The sequence below is a fragment of the Zosterops lateralis genome (genome assembly GCF_965231275.1).
Source record: "Zosterops lateralis genome assembly, chromosome: 2".
Lineage (NCBI taxonomy): Eukaryota > Metazoa > Chordata > Aves > Passeriformes > Zosteropidae > Zosterops > Zosterops lateralis.
Genome location: NC_139763.1, coordinates 74,463,646 through 74,476,157, shown reverse-complemented (window position 1 = coordinate 74,476,157; position 12,512 = coordinate 74,463,646). Strand labels below are relative to the sequence as shown.

At 44.5% G+C, this 12,512-nt stretch overlaps 1 protein-coding gene across 1 annotated transcript in view; it reads right to left on the bottom strand.

The window, feature by feature from the left end:
* Positions 1 to 10,358, bottom strand: part of EXPH5 (exophilin 5) — a gene marked incomplete at its 5' end in the record, with an annotated part of 36,298 nt that extends 25,940 nt beyond the window's left edge. The window contains one exon of the mRNA XM_083855776.1: positions 10,240 to 10,358. Coding sequence (XP_083711902.1) covers positions 10,240 to 10,358 — 119 coding nt within the window. The remainder of the gene's footprint in view (positions 1 to 10,239) is intronic.
* Between the last annotated feature and the right edge of the window lie 2,154 nt (positions 10,359 to 12,512).

The following is a 12,512-nucleotide window of genomic DNA, read 5'->3' as shown; positions in this document are numbered from 1 at the left end:
GCTGTTAGTGACTCTTCAGCTTGGGCTGACTGTCTGCCCTTCCCTTCACAATGGCTGCAAAGCAGGGGAAAGCTCTATTCTGTGAATGTTTTATCGATTAGTTACAATGTCTCTGTAGGCTACAAATGACAGTCTAGAAAAAAGGGTGTTACTTTACTATGCTGTTAACATTTGCAAGCTACCTACCAATATTATATGGTAATTACAAAACAAACCCATGAGGCAACGGAAAGAAAACCACCTACCATCTTTGAAGTGTGTCACATAACTTCTGAATGGTAGTAATTAATGTCTCTAATGAGATTACTTCATTAATAGGAATTTCTATTAATACATGCTAATAGAAGCAACAGATAAAATTTTCCATGTAAAGATTCTGATTTGTTTGCAGTCATAGATGCAGTCTCATCTAACCAAAACACTGCATGCCAGGTATAAGTTTTGAGCTCCTGAATTTCTGTCCTGGAAATCTTACATGGAAATGTAAGATGCACACCACGTACCACATGATGGGGTGAAAGGCAGAGGATCAGGCCTCTCAATAAATCTGAAGCTAATGATTAACAGTAATGATATTTACTCTGCCAGGGTAGAGCTGCTAGTTGATTATAATCAACTTTTATAAATACTGATAGCATGCAAAGAGACAGTCGTCTACTGCAAGTAGTTTACAGCCTTACAAAGACATACAATGCAGACACTATTCCTCATGTTGCTTGACTTTTTTTTATGCAAAACTTTTCCTAACAAACAATATCAGAAAAAAAAAAAAAAAAAACAACCAAAAAACAACAAACAAAACACAGGCCAAGTGAGGACTTTGAAAGAGTTTGAGATTAGTTTCAAATTAAGAGCAAATCCTCATCTCTAGAAGCAGGTTTGTGTATGATGGCCCATGGGTCTGGACAGAATTCTGAAACTGAGAGGTTCCAAACAGGCTTAAACATTTGCTTGTACACAGCTAAGCCTGAAGCCTAGGGCTCTCAAAATACACCTTTGCAGTCTCAGATAATTGTGCAGTCTCACAGTGAGCAGACTTTACAGTTCTGGACAACAGAAGTGAGACAGGTCAGTGTACCTGCACACAGTTTATGTGTTACTGTAACACTACAAAAGCCTCATTTACATTGCTTTAAAGTAAGGAAAGAGGTCATAAGAATTAATGAAAGCTTTAAAACTTGACACAGTGGGTGTTTTTCATCTGGAAATGTAGTGCTTATATACATGTATGTAATATATACTTGCACAGAGATCATCTGCTTTAGTACCTTAGACTCTCATGATTTATCCCAACTCTTCCACTGGAAATTGAAATATTATAGTGTAATAATACTTTAAAGTATTATATTTACATGTGCATAATTTTACATATATTGAAGAACACACCAATATACACATATAAATAAGTATTTAAGAACACACAAGTCTATAATGGAGAAAGAGACTGCAGAGCACCCCAGACACACTGCTGTAGCTTTTCCTGACTATGGCTTTCTGCACTCAGACCCTTACTGATCTAAAAATCCAAAGACATGGCAAGCAGAAGTGTTACAGTTCTTTGATTATTCCAACAACAAAGTAAATTCCATGTAATTTATGTGCTATAAAGTATAAACATACTGTACTTTTCATAATTTACTCTTAGCTTTTGTGGTTTTGATGTGTTTGTTCACAATTAATATGATACCAGTATATGGATTTATTTATTTCTGAGGTAAGACTGAGAAAATGTTTCAGTTAGGAGTTTAAAATGCAGACATTTAAATGCAGTTTATTATAGTTAACAGTGTAAACATAATAATTTAGCCGCAAAGAAGGAAATACATTTCATGTGAACTTTTAGATGCACATGTCCTCAGAACAAATCCTATTTTTCCCTACCTGCTTTAATGAATTTCTTTCATTATATACTTAAATAGTGAATTTTTTCAGACTGTAGGCTCTAAGGAAATATGTCATTTTTCAATTTAAAACAAGTACAGGAAAGACCAAACTGAGGTCAGACCTTAGTTTACATAGTCCTGTGTTAAATTTCTGGAACAGAAAAGAAAATTAGGTCTCTGTGTCCAAAATTCAAAACTCCAAAACTTTTAAAGGATAATTAAGTTCAGTATACACAAACCACTGACAAACCCCAAGTTTACAAGAAGAAAAGGAGATGGACACACACAACAATTTTCAAATGCCATCAAAACAGTATCTGACAGAAACCAGTGAACATCAGCTGGAGTCCTGACACGCAGCCCAAGTAGCTTTGCTCCCAGCTGTTAGCCAGGCTGAGCCACGTCTGCAGGAGGTGCAAGTATTGCATGTCTGGAGGGATGCAGGAGGTTGAAGTACATCAGGGACCAAATCCAGCAAAATTCCAGCACCTTGGGCTTTGCTACAAAAGCAGGTGCTGCAGTCTTTGACAAGCCTGAACACACATAACCTGAGCACAGCACTGGAGCTCAGCTGTGCCAGTACGCATAGGGAGACAGACAGCCACTCTGAACATGAATCAGATGTGCTTCTGTGAAACACTTTTCTGAATTACTGGCATAACCAATTTATTATTTCTGAAATACATGCAAGGAGTTGAAGGTGTTGGGACACAGTGTGTAGAAGTTGTCAGCATGAGAAAATCATTCTCTTCTCCTCATGCAGGCACCTCAATGACTCTGCTTGCTTAGCATGGAAAGCTGTCTTCTTTTACCTAATGGCAATTTCCAATTCCAACTAATGTCAATTATTAATTTAGCTTCTGCACTTGAATTGTGGAGCAGACAGAGGGTGTTGAGAATATAGAGACATTACTACTGGAGAAGTCAAACCTGGGAAGTGTGCAGACTTCCTACAGGTGCGGAAGACTGCAATTGGGTCACAAGTCCATGGAAAACCTAAAAAAATTGGACTGTTCTGCATTACCTAGTCCAGAATAACTCCCCATATTGACTGTCTACTCAACAGTTAGTGCTTGCTTGCTCTGTTGTGTCTGACCTATTTATTCTTGAAGCCTGGTCAACTTATCTATATAGACAGAGTTCAATAAATTCTACTTCTACCATTAACTTTGGACTTGGAAAACGTCTACCTATGACTTAATAGTAAGTCTTGGCTCAAATCTCATCACTTTCAACACCATCTTACTTTTGGCAGCCCTAGTAACATCAGAAGTGAGTTAAATAATAACAATAATAATCCTTGTGATTTTCACTTTTACACCGTTTGGTCACTTGAAAATGCAAAAATTAGTCTCAATAGTCTGAAAGACTTGCCACAAGGCCTGTGTTTGAATGAGCACAGGTGAAGGTGCCCTGAGAACGTCCTTCCTGCTCCTGTGGGTTTGGCTGCCTGGACCCTGGACCAGCTTGGGAAGAGCAGAGCTGGGTGTCGTTAGAGAAAGGTGTGAAGACAACAGCCACAGGCCTCAGTGAGGGCAAGCCCTCCTTCCCCAGGGAGTTTTAGTGCAGGCTGTCCCTGCTCCAGTTACAGCCCCAATGGACCTCCAGCCCTGTCTGTGCACGGCTCTGCCTGGACCCCCGGGCTGACACCCAGCCTGGCCTGCCCAGCCACCACGGGGCCATGGCTGACCCCGGCACTGCCACCAGGCCTGACCCTGGCATGACTTCTCAGCTTGACCATGGCCCTGCCACATCACCACACCCACGGCTGGACTGCCCTCTGTGTCCCCTGGGACACCCTGCCCTGCCAGCCCTGTGGGGAGCCACCAATGCCCTGAAAAAAGAAATGCATTCAGTGCTCTACAGACGGGCTCTTCCAAACATTACGCACCTCAACAGGTTCTTCCGTCTGCCACCACTTGCACCAAAGGAAACCTCCTGCCCTCAAACAGCAAGTGCAAATCTTTAGAGGAAAGGATTGACACTGAAAATAGTTCACTATTAAAGGACAAGACCAACAAGCTGGCAGCAAGGGTCCAGACTCTGCTCTGGAGATATAAAACTGGAGTTACATCACAGACTTTGGTCTAGTTAGCCCAGATGGACAGAGTAAAAACCAACAGAGAAAATGGCACGCACAGCGCCTACCCATCCCTGGCCATTTCTACTTCTCTTTCTCACCCTTTGTGAAGCCCCAGATCATGAGCCTAGACCCCACCACAAGACAGGACTATTAAAAACACAATGAGGAAAAAACTTGATACGCAGCTTGATATGCAATTGGTAAACTCCATTTCATTACAGTACCCCCACTCAACCAAGGGAAGTCCCAAAATGGGATTCTTATGATAGTAATTATTTACCAAACCAAGTAAAGGTTTTTAAATCCCAATTGTCCCTGCCATTTATGCTTCTATTGGCACTTCTTTAGCATATTAGCATATTAGCCCTTCAGGGCTTCAAGGACCTATTTTCATTAGTGTTTACAAACCACTAAACAGGCCGGTGGCACAGTATCAGTGGTAAGTAATAATAGTATCTCCTCCACAAACAAGACACAATAGAACACTTGCGCCCTGAAACATTCCTGGGTGGAGTATCTCTTATGAAAGAATTTCTTTATTAATGCTTTGTTCAGGGAGGGAGCTCCACTGGAACGATATACCCAAGTAAAGCTGTCCTGGTATCCTGTCTGCTCGCCTCACCCAAGAAGCTCACGTATTTTGGAGCTGATTTTAAATTCTTTGTAATTATGAGGAGTTGAGTCCCAAATCTAGATCTCTAACACCCAAGAAGTTATTCCTGGTCTCCCAGAAGGTAAACAGGACTGCTTTTGTGAATATGACAAAATAAACCCTGCAATGGCAGACCCCTCAAACTGTAAGCAAGACAATATAATTGAAGCACCAAGTATGAATATGCTCAAATATATACAAAACTGAGAATGTCTGTACTTCTCCAACAAATATCTTCCCAAGAGAAGAAAGTGAAAAAATACATTTCCAACACAGGATTTTATTCCCACCTTCTATTGCCTGTGAGAGCAAATGTCAGTCAAGAGAATACAGTAAGGAATTACTTCCAATAAATGAATGCAGTAAATGATCTGCCGTGAGGCAGTGAGAACAGCTGTGTGCCTGTAACAAGTAACTATGTCCAAATGATTTATTGTAGAGACTGTCTAGAACAGCCTAACAAGGAGATTCATCTTTCCCACAACACTCAAATGTTGTTAATGGGTCAGCAAGAGTGGAGCACTGAGTGGTGCTGACTGTACCTCCCAATTAATTGCATATGCTTTTCATCTTCAAATTTGAGGGTAAATTAAAACAAACCTTTGTTTTGATGCCATCTATTCTCATTGTCATCTGCTAAATAAGTCTACTAAAACCTCCCCCCAAAAGCATAAACCAACCTGGAAAACAGCAAAACAAATTAAACCAAATGGAATGAGTGCTCTCCTCTCCTGAAAGATCCATTTCCCTTTCCCCTTTTTTTCAGTTTTTATTCATAGACAGTGGCTGATGTGCCAGATATGTTCTAGAGCTGGCAATTATTTTTTTGCCATTTTTCCTACTGAAAAAAAAAAGAAAATAAATCCTTAAATAATACATGCATAGTTAGTTCTCAAAACACGATCTAGAGAGTAAATTGCTATTAGGGGAGGTAGGTTCATTTCCCCATTCTGTGGCTCAGTCTCTCAGTTGTTTTCAATATCTCATTTGAAAGTGAAAATAACAATATTTCTCTTTTTCTCAAGGATTAATAAAAATAAAACAGCACAGGAGTATAGAATACAGTTGTAATAGGTGCATTACATAAAACAGCCAAATATCCTAAATAAAATTATTTAAGAATACAGAGCTTTTGTGCCCTTTTACACACATTTTCTATTTATCCATAGCTCTTCTACTCTGTCTTCCAAGTGTTCATTTTTTGGACAATCTACCTGCTCCCATGCCACATCCCCCTACCTGCTGCTCCTTTTAAGTAGCTGGCTCCATGTCTCCTGGCTCTTCTTATCTCGGCTGCTTTCTCTGGGCCTTGATGCAGTTCCAGGGGTGGAGGTGCATCTCAACACCCAGTGCTCAGACACTATGAGACATCAGAGACCCAAAGCTGACTGGAATGACACCTGCTTGGGCACTGCCTGCCTCTCCACATTCTGCAGAGGGAGGAGCTGCCTTGGAGATAAAAGGCATTAGCTCCACCTCTGTATCCCATAGCTTCATGTCCTAATGCTGCTGAGACTTCCTACAAGGACTGCCAGTTCCTCTGCTACATGCCAGGCTCTGAAGTGCTGTCCTGAAGAGATGGAAGGCAGTCAGCTCTCTTCACCCTGCTTCATCAATAAAGGACAGAAAAGAGAAGCACCTACAGGTTTGTTTAGTCTTTGGGACCTGGAGCTCTCTGTGCAAATATTAGCTGTCAGTTCTTTTTTTCATTTCTGTCCCCAGAAGCTGCAGAACAAAGCTTAAGAAGATGAGCTGGGTGCAGTCTGAAGTCTTGAAACCGTAAGCCAAATAGTATATTGAATGTTTTTATGTTGTGATTTTCAGGCCTATTTCATTACATATGAAAAGTTGATCTGTGGTATTAATAACTGTGCAAACATTCATTGTGTTCTTATGGAAACTGAATTGTTGGGGAGCCATCTGAACATGATACTACACTGTGAACATGCTGTGTTCCTCCCTGTCTTCTCCTGGGCATCTAATTGTAACTGAAATATCTGTGACAAGGAACCTCCTTCCACAAGCATCTGTAAAATCAGTTTCATTAACCAGGCTTATTAAATAGCATTTAATGACTTGAGTTGGAGCCTTAATACTGCAAATATTATTATGGAACAATTCATGTATATTGATATAAAACTGGTAAATTTCCTCTCTCTTCCATGCTAACACTTAAGATAAATTAAAATTTTCTATAAACTGATATTATAAATGAAACTGGATTGGATGAGCAAAGAAATCTGAAGGCAAGTGTTACCCAAGTTCAAAACGAATACGTATTTTTTCTTTTAAATTGTTAAATACGTGATTAATAAGTTTCTGAAGTATTTTCGGTGTATACAGCAGTGAGCAGCCATATAAGTTATACCAAAGCTGACTGTTGCTGCTTCTCTGAACTTGTTTCAAGGAGGCAGGTAGGGCTGATTTGTGGTGGCTGCTCCAAGGTACTGCTGAGAGGAGCCACGAGAGGGCACTGGGAGGAGAGAACCGGCCAAAAAATGCAGTCCTGGGAACCAGCAGGCCAGGACACAGCAAGAGCTCTGCTCCCTGCCCATAGCAAGAACAAACTAAGGTCCAAAAGGACATACAGTTCATTTCTGTATAAAAGGAAAGCTATACTGAGAGGTGTCCCAGGCCAGGCTTAGAGGTCTGAAGGCTGCCAAGGGAGCCAAGAAAGGGCCAATGGCACCCAGAGAATGTGCTGGGGCATCAGTAGCAACAGGAGGGGAAGCACCAAGCAGAGCTGAGCTATACAAATGTGCACAACTGACAACCTAACTCACACATTCCTGCTCCACACAAAGGCTACAAAGAGAAAGGGAGATGAGAATGTCTGTATAAAGCAAACTTTCCCCAGAAAATATCTCCATTGTGTACTTCATTTCACAAAGGCATGGGCTGTTTGGATGAAAAGAGATCCAGTTCTACGCAGTGTAAGTGAGCAACAAGAAAAGAAAAAAAATGTATTTGCCAGGAAACAATTGCAAGCTCAACACATTTGAGGAAGTCACAGTAAACCACCAAGAATGTCACAATTTATCTTCTGATTTTATTTCTTATTTCACCTTTCAGAATTAACTGGGGTTAACATTTTTCAATATAACAAATGTAGCTTGGTCCTGCTTTTTGGATTCTAGAGTTATATCTGGGAATGAATTTCAATTTTTCATTGATCTTTTAAGAGACTGGCAGACAGCTATGTGCTTGCTTGTATGACATCAAACAGTATGCACAAGATCAGTGCAGTCATTAGAACCTGACTTTGGTCTGCCAGCAAATGTTTCATTCCCTCTGTCAATGCAGTCTAGATTGGCCTGTACAGGAACATGTTATACTATAAATACAGATGGTCACCAAAACCACATTACCAATTTGTTACTGACCACTGGTTGTTATTGATTTGCTCCCTGGCCCTGCCCAGCTCAACCAGCTCTTTCCAAAACCATGCTCAAGAGCAGTTTGAAGGGCAACTCACTCCACCAACGTTGTGCAAAAAGAGTAGTCTTAATGAAATCATTCCTTCCATTCCACAGTGTCTCCTACATGCCTTGTTTGATTGACGGCATCAGTCAAATAGCTTCAAAATCACACTTTGAAAATATCCCAGGAGTGGGCTGCCACAGTTCTCAGGCATTCTTTTAAAACAATTTAAACTGAAAAAAAAGTCTATGAAGCTAATTATCAAATTAATAGTAGTAAGAATGACAAGGAGGCAGGCATATGAGACAAAGGGGAACAAATACAATTTTGTTTAGAGCCTCTGAAGCACACTGTGGTCATATAGGAACTGCAAGATTTGGCCCTCCAGGGTGATCACTGTTATTACTTTGATTACAGTAGCACAGGGGAACACCACACAGACTGGAAGCTGTCTGCTCCTGATGGGAGTCTTCTGGCCTGAAGAGCTTACAGTCTAAATAAGAACCAGGTAGACAAGTGGAGTAAGAAAGAAAGTACTTTTATTAGGTCCAGGAGAGATTAGGAAACTTGCCCAAGGACACATACCTTTGACAGATCCAGGGTTTAACCTAGATTTCCAGTATGGCACCTTGGTCATGAACACTTTCCCTACTTTCTGCTCAACTTGTGAATACTTTTTCAGCTGAGATTTAAACAGACTACATCTCAGTAAAGCATCACCAGAAACATCCTGTTATACCATGTTTATTTTGACAGCTTTCACATAGAGAGAATTTTCTATTGGCGAAGTCCTCAGTGCACAGATGAAGAAACAAACACAAATTTGGGGGCAGAGAAAGCTTCAAGCTCAAGAGCAGGGTACTGCTTCACAAGGCTCTCCACAGCATTGGAAGTTTCAATGCATTTACTTCAACTTTAGCCCCAAAAACTTGGGAATTTTAAACTTACAGCTCTCCAGCTATGAAATTCCCTATATCCAGCAAAATATTTCTCATTTTTGGGAGGGTAATAATAAGAAACATAGAACAGAAATTAATCAGAAGAAGAAAACTAATACCAAATTATGGAAGAAAGAAATTGCGAAACTTAAGTCAGCCCAGGTTCACATGCCACAGAAAACCAAGACAACTTTTAGACGCAAGTCATTGTTGACACATAATATTTAACCATGCTCATCATAAAATCCACTTCGCCGAAACAAAAAATACACAGTAAGAAAATACACTTGACATAAATGTTACTCATTAACATTCCCTCTATATCTTACACGAAAGTATTACTTGGGAAAAGTGCCCTCTTGCAAATCTGAGAGGACACTGCCTCTCACTTCACAACGTACCAAAAGTCACACTTGCGGGAAGAGATGATAACCTTTAATAATAAACGGCTCATTTCCCAGCAGAATTTCTATTAATTCCTCGACCTTTGCTTTCACTATCAAGATAAATAGCTCTGATGATTGCACAAAGGGAAAACACGAGCTAGAAGCAAGGTCGAGGTGTCCCACATCTTGATAAGGAAGAGAGAATTCAACTAAGTCACTTTCAAGACTCTTGTGAACTACCTTTCGGGCAGGTGAGCGCCTGGCTTTGTTTCCACAAGCTGCCAGGATCCACTCAAATGCCGCAGAGCTGCCAGGTTTCCCTGCAAGGTCCGGCACAGCTTGGTGTCCCGGGTACCGGTGTTTAGCTTGTTTAGCCCACACCCCCTGCCAGCGGCCTCCTCCTCCTCCCCGGGGAAGGCGAGGTGCCACGGGGAGCCGTGACTCAGAGCCGTCTCTGTCACAACACGCATCTCCCAAAGGGCCGATGCTCCAGGTGCCCGGCCGGACGGCTCCGGCGGCCGCCAGCGCTGGCGGGAGGTGCTGGCGGTGCGCGATGCCCCGGCAGGAGCTCCGGGAGCTCGGCTCTCCCTGCCCTCAGCACCGCAGCCCGGGGCCGCCTTGGGGGGCGCAGACCCTTCCCTGGGGGGCGCCCGCCCTTTCCCGCCCGTCTCCCCCTTTGCCGCCCGTCTCCCCCTTTCCCGCCCGTCTCCCCCATTCCCGCCCGTCTCCCCCTTTCCCGCCCGTCTCCCCCTTTCCCGCCCATCTCCCCCTTTCCCGCTCTCCCCTCGGGACGCGCCCCCGGGGCTGTGGCCGTGCGCTCCCCCCAGACCCCGTTCCGCGCCCTGGGCACCGACAGGACGGGGCTGAAAGCCGGTACCTGACTCTGTCCTTCTCCGCCCGCCGGAGCTCCGCGTCCCTCTGCAGCACCTGGAAAATCGCCCTGGCTTCCTCCTCGTTGAGAAAGCTGAGATCTGGCCCTGGGGGCGCTGCGGTCATGGCTCGGTTTAGCGGCGGGCGGGCAGCGCTGAGCCCCGCGGAGCGTGCGGCATGGCCCGGCTGGCCCCGAACGGCGACAGCACCGCTCGGAACCGCCCTGCCGCGGGCTGGCCTGGGCTGGGCTGGGCAGCTCGCTCCGGAGCGATCCCAGCCCGGCGGGGCGGGGCGGGGCAGGGCAGGGCTGGGCAGGGAGGAGAGGGGAGGTGGCACCGCCGTGGGGACCGGAGCCGGAGCCGGATCCGGAGTGGGCGCTGGTGATGGAGCGGCTGCTCGCCCTGTGCTCCTGTCCCGCCGCTGGCGGCCCGCGGGGGAGCCGGGCGGTGCTGGAGCCGGGCGGTGCTGGGGCCGGGCGGTGCTGGGGCCGGGCGGTGCTGGGGCCGGGCGGTGTTGGAGCCGGGCGATGCTGGAGCCGGGCGGTGCTGGGGCCGGGCGATGCTGGGGCCGGGCGATGCTGGGGCCGGGGGATGCTGGGGCCGGGCGATGCTGGAGCCGGGCGATGCTGGGGCCGGGGGATGCTGGGGCCGGGCGATGCTGGAGCCGGGCGGTGCTGGAGCCGGGCGATGCTGGGGCCGGGGGATGCTGGGGCCGGGCGATGCTGGAGCCGGGCGATGCTTTTCCACTAGCTGGGACGTTGGAAAAACATGAGACACTGTTTCTTATTTACTCTCCTTTAAAGTTTTCATGAAGAAATAGTAGAGAACTATTCTTGTTCTTGACCTGGGAATTATAATCGCATCTCAGAAATAATTTCATCCTGATTCCGTTCTATCAGCTCTGTGTTGGTGGGAGCACCAAGAATTGCTGCATCTTTGCAACGTTTGTGTCTGACTAGTTCGCTGTATTTGTTGAAAACTTTGTAAAATGTCCTTTGAATTTTTTTCCATCAGAGAAGAGCTTTATGCAGGGCTGAACTGCAGATGGAGAAGGAAAATTATGATGAATTATTTCAGGCTGAGAAAGTTGGGCTCTCCAGCGTGGAAGAGAAGATTTGTTGTGGAGACCTTGTAAAAACTGTTCAATGTCTGAAGGGGGCCTACAGGGAAGCCAGAGAGGGACTCTTCCTTAGGAGCTGTGGTGGTAGGACAAGGAGTAATGGGTACAAACTGAAAGAGGTGAAATTTAGGTTAGATATTAGGAAGAAATTTTTATTTTATTTTATTTTATTTTATTTTATTTATTTTTTTTTTTTTTTTTCTGTGAGAGTGGTGAGGTACTGGAGCAGGTTGCTCAGGGTGGTTGTGGATGCCCCAATCCTGGCAATGTTCAAGGCCAGGTTGGACAAGGCCTTGAGCAACCTCATCTACTTGGAGATGTTCCTACCCATAGCTGGGAGGGTTGAGACTGAGCGATCTTTAAGGTCCCTTCCAAACTCTTCTCTGATTCTACGAAAGAAAACACAATTTTTATTCTGGCAAAGCAAGTCAGTGGAAAAAGACAGGGCAGTGTGCAGCAGGAGCTGGGCTGTGATGCACACAGCCACCTTCCCACCCTGCAGCAGGCTGACGTGGGGCTGTGGGAGAATGTTTTCCCACTAGGGAGTTGAGTGGTGCAAGTGGAAATAATGGCCTTAGAGCACAGCGGGAGTAAGAGGTTGCAGGAGGTTCCTTGTTTTGGCAGAGCTTCTGGCATAATTGTCTGACCCAAAGAGAAACTTACCTGACTCCTGGTAACCAAACAACAGAAGCAAGGCTGTGAGACAATTGATGAAAACATAAGAAAGCAAACTATGAAGAATTATTATGTGGAGTGTGTCTGTCTCCAACACAGAAAAGACAGTGAATTTTTAATAGTGTATGGAAGAGCCTTCTGAGCAAAGTCCAAGCATTTCTAACTTGTTTCTAAAGGTGCAAGAGCCACAGCTGTCCCTGGTGCACTAGGAGAACTTCTCTCTAAGAGTAAATGTCCTGTCCTTCCCATTCTTTTGCATTGAGCATAACAGGGTGACTGTTTCACCAGCAGAAGCTGAGTGTATGGAGTTCTCCCGGGGACTTTCCCAGGCAGTGAATTAGACATCACTCTCCCTTTCTGACTGGCACCTGCAGGATATAGGAAACAGTTGCTCATCGTGCTTCTGCATCATGCTGGATCTGCTCCCAGAGCTGGGGCAGAACAAGGTAACTTTTTTTTTTTTTGTACATCCATTGCAGTGAAGCT